General features: G+C 38.0%; 2 protein-coding genes across 2 annotated transcripts; both read right to left on the bottom strand.

Annotated features, from left to right (window-relative positions):
• Positions 1-4,665: 4,665 nt before the first annotated feature.
• On the bottom strand, positions 4,666-5,598 carry LOC115588484 (putative olfactory receptor 9A1). The gene has a single exon (XM_030429122.1). The coding sequence runs from the start codon at positions 5,596-5,598 to the stop codon at positions 4,666-4,668; it is 933 nt and encodes a 310-aa protein (XP_030284982.1).
• A 4,930-nt stretch (positions 5,599-10,528) lies between these two features.
• LOC115588731 (olfactory receptor 52D1-like) lies at positions 10,529-13,423 on the bottom strand. The gene is made up of 2 exons (XM_030429502.1): positions 13,228-13,423; positions 10,529-11,238 (listed from the first exon to the last, which is right to left on the bottom strand). Exons 1-2 carry the CDS (start codon positions 13,421-13,423, stop codon positions 10,529-10,531), a joined length of 906 nt encoding a protein of 301 aa, XP_030285362.1.
• Positions 13,424-14,136: the final 713 nt, after the last annotated feature.

The raw sequence follows: 14,136 nt of genomic DNA, 5'->3' as shown, positions 1-14,136 counted from the left end.
AATGGTTAGAAAACGTGTTGTTCCTGTGAAGGGTAACTCTGTCCCTAAAAGTGTCTGCTCTCTCTCCTCACTTTTTAATATCTTGTCTGACTACATCGACACACACCCTTAGAAATCAAACCAACCAAACAACACTCCTTTTTTCAGGGTGTTGCAACCTACTGTAAAAGCAGCACATGAAAATAACAATACAGAACTTTATGGCACTTGCAGAGCAGTTCATGATATAAATTTGACAATAAACTAGCGCCTTTTTCCTGTTACACAAATATGTTGAAGAGCACCCTGTTGTGTGGACTGTCTTAATTATGCCTTTATGAGTATAAAACAAGTACTCACACTGCAGAATTTAAATTTAAAAGAGGAAATGTAGAAAAATGCAAGGAGCATCCTGTGCTGAGACAGATGGAGTAGCGCTGCATGAGTCAACTAGAGACGATGTTTTTAACCAACTTACACTTATTGTTGGATCACTACCTAGCTGCTAAATAAAAAAAAAAATCAATTACTGATTGAAAATGAACACATGAGAAGTACTCATGTTTTTTTCTGTCCAAAGTTTTAACACCCATTGAATTAGAAAGTACGATACAATCTGTTAACTGCAATAAGTCATCAGTGCTTGTATTCACAAAGAATCTTAAGGCTAAAAGTAGCTCCTAACAGGCGAATTTAGGAGCAACTCCTAAAAATAATGGCCGTGTCAGTCGTATCTTTAGGACTCCTAATTTTTGAAAATAAGAGTTATTCACAAAACATTTTAAGCCTAAAAGTAGCAGTCTGGGAGACCTTAGAAGTAGTCCAGAGGACTCCTAACTTGCTAAGACCTGGTCACAGCCGAATGTTTTGGAGACACTAAGTGACAGGGAATTATTAAAACGATGTAGGATGGACCGTGAAGGGATTGAAGTTGTGGTTGAGTTGGTGAGGGACGCAATAACGTTCACAATCAACTGAAACAATACAATAATGCCAGAGTTAAAAATGTTTGGCAACACTTCGGTATTTTTAGCTACGGGGCAAATACAGCTCTTCGCACGGGACTAGTATTACCTGGGGACCTCAAGTGAAAACAAAAAAACCTTAAGAAAAACAAAAAAACGCCCCCAAATCACAGAGATGCCGATTCGCACGGGACTAATATTATCACATGACCTCTGTGTTTATATGGTAGGTAATTTGTGGTGGAATTTTTACTTTACAAATTATGGACATGGCAGATTCACACTGGATTAAGATCACAGATGACCTCCGCAATTATTACAAATTACTGGAGGTCCCCAGGTTATAAAAGTCCTGTGCGAATAGGGCCTTTGTCAATCGGAAAAAGTGGCATTCCATCAATACACAAATTGTCTTTGACGCACGTTACAATATACTGGACATTGTTGCGAAATGGCTCGGATCAACACACGATTCCCCGAATTTTAATAGAGAGTGGTTTGACGCAGCTTTTCGAGCATTTCACATTTTTCATCGCAATCTTCTAATTTGTATTATTTATTTTTTATATTTTTTTATTTCTTTTTTTTTTGGGGGGGGGGGGGGGGCACTTAATTCTCCTCATATATACATTTCTTTATCCAATATCTTTTCATAGGCTTTGTCATGGGCATGTAGGCAACTTCCTTATTTTCACTTCATGCATTGTGTAGCCTAAATGACTTTTCAATGGACTGCCCTGTCACTCAACAACCAATCACCGTTGTCACCGCTTCTAAGTGCGTCCTTATAAAATGACGTCATCCATAGCAACAAAGAGTTACTTCTAGTTTAGGAGTTCACAGTTTTCATAACTAAAAGTAGGTCTCAGCAGCTTTGTGAATTACTTTTAAGAAACGACTCCTACATAAAAACTTTTAGTCCGATATAGGAGTACTCCTAACCTTAAGATAGAAGTCTTTGCGAATACGGGCCCAGGAGTAGTATCTTGCCCAAGGACACTACTTCAACATGCAGACCAGGGGAATCGAACCAGCAACCTTCTGATAACAAGACACTGGCTCTACCCTTGAGCCACAGACACCCATGCCACACAAACTGGTTGAAGAGACTCTTTGTAGACACCATGTTTAGAGCAGGATCAACAACCTCTGGATGGGAGTTACTTCTGGGTATTCAACATCAGAATGGCACAGGCTTTAAAAGGAAATCACAATTAGCTGCACCATCTCTGACATCCTTTTCGACTACGAATGGATATGGTGGTTTAGTCTGTGGGGGTGGAGTGTTGAAGATCGCTGACAAAGACTGGTGTGCGGTGGCCACCAACCAGAACCTACATGGATGGTCTGACTGTCAAAACTTCATCAGTCCCTGGCAGTAGGTGGATCTTAAAAGGACCTTAGAAGGTCTGAACGAAGAAGAAGTGCATGCTGGAGTAGAGGAGGTACAAGTCAGCAAGATGGTGGGACTCCATCAGCAAGGAGCCTGGACGAGGTGGGACAACACAATGGGGCATGTAACATGCGACAGTTTGATTGATGTGTTTGTTGTGGATGTTTCTGTCATAAGTACAAGATCATTTAAGCCATGTCTAAAAGATACTTGAACATAAGTATAACAATATATTGCAGAGCATTTTGGGAAATGTGAGGTCATGTAGTGAGGTCACTTCAGTGGCAATTTGGGTAAGAACAGTACGGCTGTCGATGATGAAGAAGCCACCCCAGAGATAAGTTGTTCTACATGTGGTCCAAGAGGCGCACACGGTAATTTCCTTTATATGTTTAATAGACACTGGCTTATGTACTGTATGTGATTTGTATGTACTGTATGTGATTTGTGAAACCTTGATGTTTTTTATTTTGTTGTAGTTTTCACAGTGTTTGGGTTTCTGCTGAGACAGAGAGAAGGAGCCAATAAACCCTGAAAGGACATCTGTATGAATCCTAGCCATTATTTAACTGGACCGGTGTAGCTATAGGGCAGAAGGTCACTTGATTGGATCTCTGGCAGGCTGACATCTTTCGCATCAGATTTCTGGACTAAGCAGTCTACGACACCATACCAATTCCACTTGGGGCAAAATTGACACACCTTCATGCCCCCTGTGTGCTGGGGAGGATGACCAGGAGCTCAAGTCAGTTGCATAAACAGTCACCACAGCCATTCAGTCCAGTAAACAGCACCCAAGCAAGAAAACAATCGGTTTCCTCATGGCTGTAAAGAAGCTGCATTCCTGCCCAAGACAAGTCAAGGCGGAATGTCCACAGCCCCAATCTGGCAGTTTAGAGTGGATCTTGGAAAACAACTCAAGTTGCTTGATCACATCATGCACATGGGCCCGGATGTGATCATTTTAGACCACACTAAGCAGGCGACCATGTGGGAGGTGACTGTTCCCTGAAGAGATCACATTGAGGAGGCTCAGGAGAGGAAGCTTGCCAAATACCAGGACCTGGTGGAGCAGTACATAAGTCAAGGCTGGAAGGCTCTTTGCAAGTCGATTGAAGTGGGCTGCCAGGGGTAATCACTGATGATGTATCCTAGTACATTCTAGATACATATCTTGCAATGAATGATACTCAAAATCTACTTTTCTTACAAAAACCCTTTAAAAAATTTATTAAAACATATTGTATTATATTATTTTGTGTTTATTATTTTATGCAGTTGAATAATTAATGGATTCTCATATTAGAACTTGGGAATAGCAACGCTGTCTACCGTAACAGTCACTGGTCATCGCTACCGGCCGCACCTTATTTTACCCTTCTGCTCTCAATCACTAAAATTATATCAGGTTTGCTGCCTTCCATCTGTCACTCAACAAGAGGCAATGTTTTCAACCAAATTTAGCTACCCAGCTAGGTAACTGCTAATATAATCAATTTCTGATTAAAAATGGTATTGGTTAATCTGTGTCAATTATCAGTGGAAACTGAATGCATACATGCTTATATCTAACATTCCACCCCAAAGGAAAGAACTGGATGTTCGTAGATGGAAAAATAGACCTACTGAGTCAGCATTAGCATGTTCTATAAAGAGCCAAGGTCATGACATCACGTCCAGACTAGCTTATGTAACTCAAATGCAGGTTTACCACTCAGAATTATTAATAATATATGAAACAATGCTTAATTACAGATGAACAGAAAATACACAGGGGATGCTCACTTCTAGCCAGTGATCGGCAATTTACAGCCAGTTCAGATGGCATGTTGCTGTTAACAGATTTCTTTTTTAGCTAGCTTGCTAAGTAGCCCATTTCTCAATAGTTTAAAACTGTATCAAGGTGACGTTTTGTTTTAAAATACTTCCCGGTTTAAACTGGAAAGAAATATCTTGAAGCTGCATTTGCTACATACATGACATCATGCTAAAAGAATGAGGATATATAGCTTAATATCCTTTGATAAAGTCAGCATTCTTATAAGTTGATGATCCAATGAAGAATGTGGATATTCAAAATGAAGCTTATAAAGAGCAGAACACCTAATTATCATTTAAAGAACGTGACAGAATGAAATAGCAATACATATGATTCAGCTCCCTAAATCTAAAGAATTCCAATTCCTGAAAATATATGTACATTTCTGTTGAATGAAATTTATGTTTGAGAAATGTGCAAAAACTCTTGAGGATGTCACATGTAATTCCAACAGCCACAGCAAACAGCTGGTTAAACAGTGCTAACTGATTCTTAATATAGCAGACAAGTCATTTATTTTTTAAAGTAAGGACAACCATAATTCTGTTTCGAATTTTGGACAATTTGAAACCATAAATTAATGGATTTATTAAGGGAGGTATGACAAGAGTTTCTATTGCCACAAAGTTTTTAAAGGCTTGAGGGAAATCCTTTGAACCAAATCGCATAAACATGACATCAAAAAGTACACTTACAAGAAAAATGAGTAAGGAGGTTAGATGTGGCACACATGTCTGCATGAACTTTGCTCTGTTTTCAATTGAGTTTGCACATGTTTTAATGAGATACATGTAGGACAGAACTATGAATAAACCATGAAATAAATAAATGATTATTGTAATGTAAGTAACTATGTTGTGAAAAGCAGTTTCTTCTGGAAAACAAGCCAGTTTAACAATCATCCAATTCATACAATACAATTTTGCAATATATCGGCTGCATAACTTTAATCTAGATGTTAGCAACACATTTATGCCCACAATGCAAAAAGGTGTCAACCAAGAGTAACAGACTAACATAATGAGTCTTTGCTTTGACATGACAGAGTGGTACTCCAGTGGTCGACATATAGCCACATATCTGTCATATGCCATGACTGAAAGAAAAGACAGATCACTGAAGGCAAATGAGGCAATTACTTGAACCTGAACAAGGCATCCAGAATAAGAGATAACCTGAACAGGAGAAAGCAGATCCCAGAGAAACTTGGGGTAGAAACCTGCTGTCCCATAAAGTCCATTCATGCAAAAAGTACATAGTAAAATATACATTGGTTCATGCAGGTTTTTATCCATGATGATGGTCACAATAACAGAAATATTTACCAGCAAAATCACACAGTAACACAGTAAAGTGAGAAAGAAGAGAGTAAATCTGTGGTTATTTGTTTCATTTAAACCTAAAAGAAAAAACATTGTTATTTGAGAAACATTACCCATCATGGTTAGAAAATGTGATGTTCCTGTGAAGGGTAACTCTGTCACTAACTGTGTCTTCTCTCTCTCCTCACTGTTTAATATCTTGTCTGACTACATCGACACACACGCTTGGATATCAGCATGATGCAATCTCCTATAAAAACAGCACATGAAAATAACAATATAGACCCAGGAAAGCAGACTATTCATTTCAAAATGTAAAATGATTTATTCATCACATTATAGCCTATTCATGCTAGTAAGGCACTGACAATAAACTAGCTCCTCACTCAGGTTTCACAAAGATGTTTGACAGCAGCCTGTTGTTTGGACAATCTAAATTTTGGTCCTATTAGTTAATACATGTCTCCTATCGTGCACTTACATTTTTAAGAGGAAATACAGAAAGACGCTAGGACCAACAAGATGCTAAGAAACATGGAGTAATGTTGGTGGTACAGCACAGAGGGAAAACACCTTCTGGAAGCCACATGAAAAACAAATAGTCTGTGTGTTGCCTTTAAGGCATGCATTTGAATGTACTTATATTTTGAGGACTGTTATCTTAAAATGTGTTAATCTTAGGCAGTTATAGGTCCACAGTTCATTTCCTGTTTGTAGTATGAAGGAGTTAACTGAATCCAAACATGTGTGTTTCTGTGTTCATCGTGTGTAATCCACACTGTTAATGCCACTGAGGCAATGTCGTAAGTAAATAGTTTCATAGTTGGATGCACATATTAATGTTGAGAAACTAGATTTACATGAAAAGGCATTTAATGTGTTTGTATTTAAAATATTTATATCAATTTACATTGAGGAAAAGCACATGTTACAGAGTAAAATGGTGATTTGTGTAACTTAAACAGTTTTTACATTGTCTGTGTAAGCTGATGTAGAAGAGCCACAGTAAACAGTAACTGAAGCTCACTACAACTCATGTCATCATTTGGAATAACATACCACTGACCGCAATGAATTTGTAAGCGACACGTCTGAGATATTTGGTCATACCGAAACAGCATGAAGCCTGAGAAGAAGAACCGTACGGCCATAAAAATACAAAAGTTGTTGCAAGAGCTGAGAACTCTGAAGAAGCAGTACAAGGTTGCTAGTGAAGACAAACACCAGCCACAAGCAGAGTTGCAAGAAATCCACAGCAAAAAGCTCACAATGATTTTGGAGAGCAGAACGGTTCAGAAGATGAGTGAAGGAACGAGCCAAGAAGTGAACATCGTTCATTGCCAACCCGCTTACATAAAAATTGCTCAGTATGGAGGGGCCACCGTGAGTGCTAAGCAGGTGATTTTAACTCCTTCCTTCACAATACCTTGAGTGGTCCAGCAAGAGACCATGAACTTGGCCACAACAAGGCCCTGATGAGCCCAGTTCCCCCAACAACAGAGTTCAACATCAAGGAACCAAGCTGGAAGAGGTCTAGGAAGTCATTAGGGAAGCACGATCAGCCTTTGCCCCTGGGCCTAGTGGGGTACCATACAGTGTATACAAACACTGTCCGAGACTCCAGCAACTGTGGAAAATCCTGAGAGTGATCTGGCGAAGAGGAACAGGCACCAATCAGTGGAGATCTGCAGAGGGTGTTTAGATTCCCAAAGAGGAAAACTCCACAGACAACGACCAGTTAAGAACCATCTCACTGCTCAGCACTGAAGGCAAAATATTCCTCAGCATCTTGTCTCAACTGGTGTCGTGTTTCCTCTTAAAGAATGATTACATCGGCACGGCGGTACTGAAAGGCTTTCTCTGGAACACCTGGCATACTGGGGCTTTCACATCTGAGAGTAGCAAAGGATGGCAAGGGCGACCTGGTGGTCCTATGGTTGGACTTTGCAGACACCATGTTCGCAGCAAGATGAACATCCTCATTCATTACTGTAACAACTTCCGGATGGGAGTTACATCTGGGTTTTCAACATCAGAGTGGCACAGGCTAGGTAAGGGAATCACAACTGGCTGCACCATATCAGTCATCCTTTTTGACTAGCCATGAATATGGTGGTTAAGTCCATGGGGGTGGTTCTTTGGGATCCCTGACAAAGACTTGAGAAGCTCATCTCATGGACAAGGATGAGTTTTAAACTACATAAGTCAAGGGTCCTTGTGTTAAAAAGAGGGAAAGTCGTGGACAAGCTCCGCTTCATAATTTCCGACATAATTTCACTGTCAGCAAAGCCAGTCAAGAGCCTGGGAAAACTCTTTGATTGCAGCATGAAGGACACAGCTGCCATCCACAAAACCTGCGGAGCCCTTGAAGTCTGGCTTACCAAAATTGAAAAGTCTGGTTTGCCTGGTTGGCTTCAAGGCTTGGATATACCAGCATGCCATTCTGCACAGGGTTTTGAGGCACTTGTGGCTGTATGATGTCTGCTTGTCAACTGTAGAAGCTATGGAGAAGAAGATCAGCAGGTATCTGCAAAGGTAGCTTGGCTTGCCAAGAAGCTTAAGCAGTGCTGCTCTGTATGGGTCCACCAACACCCTAAAAAATCAGTTTCTGATCAAAACTTCTCATGTTTTTTTTCTGTCCAAATTCAACAGATAATCCCAGAGCAAAGGACTATACTAAAGTATAGGCCTACTGGGTCGGCATGAGCATGTTCTATAAAGGGCTGAAGTCATGGCGGTGCGTCCAGACTAGCTTATGTAACTCAAATGCAGGTTTCCCACTCAGAATTGTTATTAATATCTGAAACAATGCTTAATTACACACAGAGATAAATAAACACAGGTTCCTCACTTTTCATCAGTGATTGTCAATTTACAGCCAGTTCAGATGATTTGTGCTGTTAACAGATTTTATACCATGGTCTGGGGGAATACTCGATCCTGATTGGCTGCAGGGTGTCCATTAATCCCTGATATATGGACACCTACTAAGTAGTTCCAGTCACATTGTCTGTTCACCGCTCTAAATCAATGCGCTAGCTGGCATATCAAATCTGAATATTATATTTCCAACACTGAGTGCAGTCTGTCAGTCCTTCAGTTCAGTGCCTAATCCTCTGAACACCACAGGATGGCGACTGTAACAAACAAGCTGCAGAAAGTACACTTCCCCTCTAAATTTACTGATATGCAAATAATCTCAAATCCCGTTCGCTGTCCAACTCTCTACTTCAGGCTCCGGTCACAGTAACGTTACACACGGCTGATCATTTCTTTGTGAAAATCTGGATATTTATTTGGGGACAATGACATGACTGGATAGCTAGCTAGTCTTGTTGAAATTATATTTACTGTTTGTCAACCGTACGCAATGTACGTAATGTAATGTAATATAAAACCATAAAAATATATATATATATATATATATATATATATATATATATATATATATATATATATATATATATATATATATGTTAAATTATAAATTAATGGTCTTAATTTCTTTTCTTTGGCAAGTGACCATGGTATAAGTGGGATAAGGCCGTTCGAGGTGTCCATAATCAGGAATTAATGGACGACGCGGAGGCCTAAGAACCGTCCGATGCGCAGCGGATTTATTTTTTCATGCGTTTGACAATCAAAATATAAAGTTTCGTTGGGCATTATCCCTTACTTATTGTAGTTGCTCGCTGAGTACCCCTTTTTCTTAATAGTTCAAAACTTTGTCAAGGACTTTTTGTTGTAGATGACTTCTCTGTTAAAAAAGGTTCTTAATGGAGAAATTGTCTTGAATGTGCATTTGCTACATACATGCTAAAAAACGGAGGCTATAAAGCTTCATGTCCTTTGAAAAGTAGTCAGCATCCTCATCAGTTGATGATCCGTGTTATTATGAAAACGTGGAAATAAAGGAGCAGGACTGTTTTTTTATTGCAGTATAAATACACACAGACACATCACTGCACACAGTACAGCATGATAAATGACAATTCAATGATGTCATATTAAACTTTTTCATGAAATACCTAAGATTTGTTTAACAACAGTAATAATTATTCTACTGAGCAGAGTATTGGTGAAATGTGAATCATGTGGATATTCAAATTGAAGCTAATAAAGACCTAATTATCATCAATTCAAGAGCGTGACCAAATGAGACAGCGATACATATGATTCAGCACCCTTGATCTAAAAGAACTTCCTATTCCCAAAAATCAATGCAAATTTTAGTTAGATGAATTGAAACTTTCAGCTGAAAAGACATTCTTTAAGGATTAACAAACTTACTTGTAACTGAGGATATTACATGTCACTGTAACAGCCACAGCAAACAGCTGGTTAAACAGCAACATCAGACATAGGACTCTTAGTTTTCTTAATAGATAAGACAGAAGTCCTTTTATTTTCTTGAAGTAAGAACAACCAGAATTCTGTTTGGAATTTTGGACAATTTAAAACCATGAATTAATGGATTAAATAAGGGAGGTATGACAAGAAATTATATTGCAACAAAGTTTCTGAAGATTTGAGGGAAATCGTTTGGATTGAAAAGCATAATCATTATTTCAAAAAGTATAATTGCAAGAAAAATAGGCTTGAGCGAAATATTTTGAACCAAATTGCATGAACATGACATCACAAAGTATATTTACAAGAAAAATGAGGAGGAGGTTAGATGTGGCACACATGTTTTCATGAACTTTGCCTTTTTTTCTATAGAATCTGCACGTTTTAATGAGATACATGTGAGATATAACTATGAAATAACCATGAAATGAATAAATAATTATTATCATGTATGCAACTATGTCATTAACAACAGTTTCACCTGGAAAATAAGCACGTTTTACAATAATTCAATTCCAACAATATAATCTGGAGATATATGAGCTGCATAACTTTAATCTACATGGTAGAAAAATATTATTAACAAGATGACTTTTAATTGAAGATAATGACATGTCACTCCAACAGCCACAGAGAACAGCTGGTTAAACAGCAACATCAGACATAGGACTTCAAGTTTCCTTAATGAATAAGACAGAAGTCATTTAGTTTTTAAAGTAACAACAACCAGAATTCTTTTTCGAATTTTGGTCAATTTTAAACCATAAATGAGAGGATTCAATAATGGAGGTATGACAAGAAATTCTATTGAAAAAAAGTTTTGAAGGCTTTGAGGTAAATCTTTTGAACCAAATCGCATAATCATTATTTCCAAAAGTATACTCACAAGAAATATGAGTAAGGCAGTCAAATGTGGCACACATGTTTGCATGAACTTTGCCTTTTTTTCTATACAATCTGCACATGTTTTAATGAGAAACATGTAAGATATAACTATGAATAAACCATGAAACAAATAAATAATAATTATTGTGTATGCAACTATGTCATTGACAACAGTTTCAGCTGGGAAACAAGCAAGTTTTACAATAATCCAATTCACACAATATAATCTGGTGATATATGGGCTGCATAACTTTAATCTAGACGTTAAAAACATATTTATACCCATCATGCAAAAAGGCGTTAGCCAAGAGAAACAGACCAATTTGATGAGCCTTTGCTTTGACATGACAGAGTGGTACTCCAGGGGTCGACATATAGCCACATATCTGTCATATGCCATGACTGAAAGGATAGACAGCTCACCGGCAACATATGAGCCACCGACTTGAGCCTGAACTAGACATCCAGAATAAGAGATGACGTGAACAGGTGAAAGCAGATCCCAGAGAAGCTTGGGGAAGAAACCTGTTGTCCCATAAAGTCCATTCATGCAAAAAGTACATATGAAAATATACATTGGTTCATGCAGGTTTTTATCCAAGATGATGGTCACAATAACAGAAATATTTACCAGCAAAATCACACAGTAACACAGTAAAGTGAGAAAGAAGAGAGTAAATATGTGGTTATTTGTTTTATTTAAACCTAAAAGAAAAAACCCTTTTGTTTGAGAAACATTATCCATCATGGTTAGAAAACGTGTTGTTCCTGTAAAGGGTAACTCTGTCACTAACAGTGTCTGCTCCCTCTCCTTACTTGGTAATATCTTGTCTGACTACATCAACACACACGCTTAGAAATCCAACCAGTTAATCATTCCTCTCATTTTCAGGATGATGCAATCTACTTTAAATACAGCACATGGAAATAACAACATAGAACTTTATAGGACTTGGAGAGTTGAATTCTTGAACAACAATCAAATGTAAGATTTTCATCACTTGGAAAATGATTTATACGGCACATTGTAGGCTTTCATTCTATTAATGCTTTGACAATAAATTAATTTGCCACTGTCATTTTACAAAGATGTTTCACAGTGGCCAGTTATATGGCCAATCTTAATTTAGCCCTTTTAAATGTGATACAGGTCTGCTATTCTGCACTGCAGAATTTTAAATTAAAAAGAGAATATACAGAAACACGCAAGTATCAACAGGCCGACCGGTCCTACAATCCCATAGCGTCAGTTTTTCACGAGTTGGGAGTCTGACTCAAAAATTGTCTTTTTTTCCAAATAGGTCTGTCATGGGATGCCCCATGACCTCTGATAACACACATCACACAACATCATACAACACTCAGTTACTGTAATTCTACATTCCAGTTGGCAGGTGGCTGAGGTGTCGGTGATTAATGAACATGAAGTTGTGAAACCTTAATGGTTGTGTTATGTTATTTTGTTTGGCATTACTTCCAGAGTCTCAAAAAACACATCATATTAAAAGAAACATCTAACAAGATTAAGTGTTTTTAACATATTTATAATTTTTGGTTAATCTTTTGCTCCTCACTTCTCCTCCACACTGCACCCGGCCGTCCTCTGATTTGGACCCCAGAACCACCCAAACAGCCCTTGCCTGTTCAGAATCCTTTCATGGTTAAGTTCTTGGGGGAATGTGCTAAGTGTGGTATGGATGAGAGGGAGGTTAGGGAGTTTCGGAAGAAAATGGCTAAATTCATTAGTCCTCTGATTTGGACCCAGGAACTGCCAAAAAAACAAAACAGTCCTTGCCTGTTCAGAATCCTTGGTCCTATGGTCAAGTTCCTGGGGGACTGTGCAAAGTGTGGTATGGAGGGAGAAGTTAGTGAGTTTTTGAAGAAAAGAGTCAAATTGATACGTTTAAAATGATGATGTCTTTTGGGAAGAAATGTATTAATGTTTTAAACTGGTAATTTATGCATTGAAAGTGCATTTGCTACATACATCATATCATGTGAAAAGACTAAAGCTTTTTTTAAATAATGGTCTTTGTCATCAAGTTTTTTTTTTTTTTTTATCTTTCTGTGTTAAAGGTCCAGTGTGTAAGATTTATGGGCATCTATTGGCAGAAATGTAATATAATCTTCATAATTATGCTCTCATGTGTGTATAATCACCTAGGAACGGTTACATTGTGCATCCTCATCTGTAGATGTGACTAAATCTGACACACTGGGCCACGTTAATTCACAAGCAGTTCATTGACAAATATGCTACAAAAAAGGACTATCTACAGTCTTTGTTGTCGGTCTGTGTTTGTTTTTGTATTTGTGTTTATTTTTTTTATTCTTTTGGTGTTCTGTTTTCTGGTTGATACATGCATTTGTGTGGGTGTGTTTGTGTGGATGCAACCTGGATGGGGGATGGGGGTGCACAACTTTTGTTAGAAATGCTTAACCAATGATGTCAATGTTTTTGAGAGATGACATGAACAGTAGAAAGCAGATCCCAGAGAAACTTGGGGTAGAAACCTGCTGTCCCATAAAGTCCATTCATGCAAAAAGTACACAGTAAAATATACATTGGTTCATGCAGGTTTTTATCCATGATGATGGTCACAATAACAGAAATATTTACCAGCAAAATGACACAGTAACACAGTAAAGTGAAAAAGGAGAGAGTAAATCTGTGATTATTTGTTTCATTTAAACCTGAAAGAACAAACATTGTTATTTGAGAAACATTATCCATCATGGTTAGAAAACTTGTTGTTCCTGTGAAGGGTGACTCTGTCTCTAAGAGTGTCTGCTCTCTCTTCTTACGTTTTAATATCTTGTCTGACTACATCAACACGTCTGCTCAGAAATCAAACCAACCAATCAATTACTCTTCTTATTTTCAGGATGTTGCAATCTACTGTAAATACAATCCATGAAAATTACAATACTTTATGGAATTTGGAAATTGTGAATTCTCCAACAATGGTTGAATGTATATTTTTCATCACTTGGAAAAGGATTTCTTTGGCACACTGTAGGGTATTTATGCTATAAAGGCATTGACCATAAACTAGCTCCTTGCTCCAATTTACCATTTCACAAATATGTTTTAGAGCGGCCTGCTGTGTGGCCAGTATACATTTTTGCTGGTAATTGTCTAATGCATGTCTCCTATCGTGCACTGCAGAAATCCTAATTCAAAAGAGGTAAAACATAAACATGCTAAATTCTGTTGCATTTATCCTATTCTATATTGCAATTATACTATTGATAGCTCTTTGTATTTTAACTTTGGGTGCCCGTCGGTACTGTCATCCTCACCTATTTTTACCATTCTGCTCTCATCCACTAAAATTATATGCGGTTTGCTTGCAGTCTGCTTGAATTGATAAAAATGGATACATGCGTTCCATACCCTTGCAATGTTTCATATGAGTCAAC

This window comes from Sparus aurata, chromosome 9, assembly GCF_900880675.1.
Source record: "Sparus aurata chromosome 9, fSpaAur1.1, whole genome shotgun sequence".
NCBI lineage: Eukaryota > Metazoa > Chordata > Actinopteri > Spariformes > Sparidae > Sparus > Sparus aurata.
This window is presented reverse-complemented; position numbering and strand designations above follow the sequence as displayed.

Excerpts from the sequence above, each read along its gene's own strand:
- LOC115588731 (XM_030429502.1), bottom strand. The coding sequence starts at position 13,423 with ATGTTTGTTCTTTCAGGTTTAAATGAAACAAATAATCACAGATTTACT. Across the intron at positions 11,239-13,227 it reads TGGACTTTATGGGACAGCAG|GTTTCTTCCCCAAGCTTCTC; the intron begins GTTTCTACCCCA and ends ATGGGACAACAG.
- LOC115588484 (XM_030429122.1), bottom strand. The coding sequence starts at position 5,598 with ATGATGGGTAATGTTTCTCAAATAACAATGTTTTTTCTTTTAGGTTTA.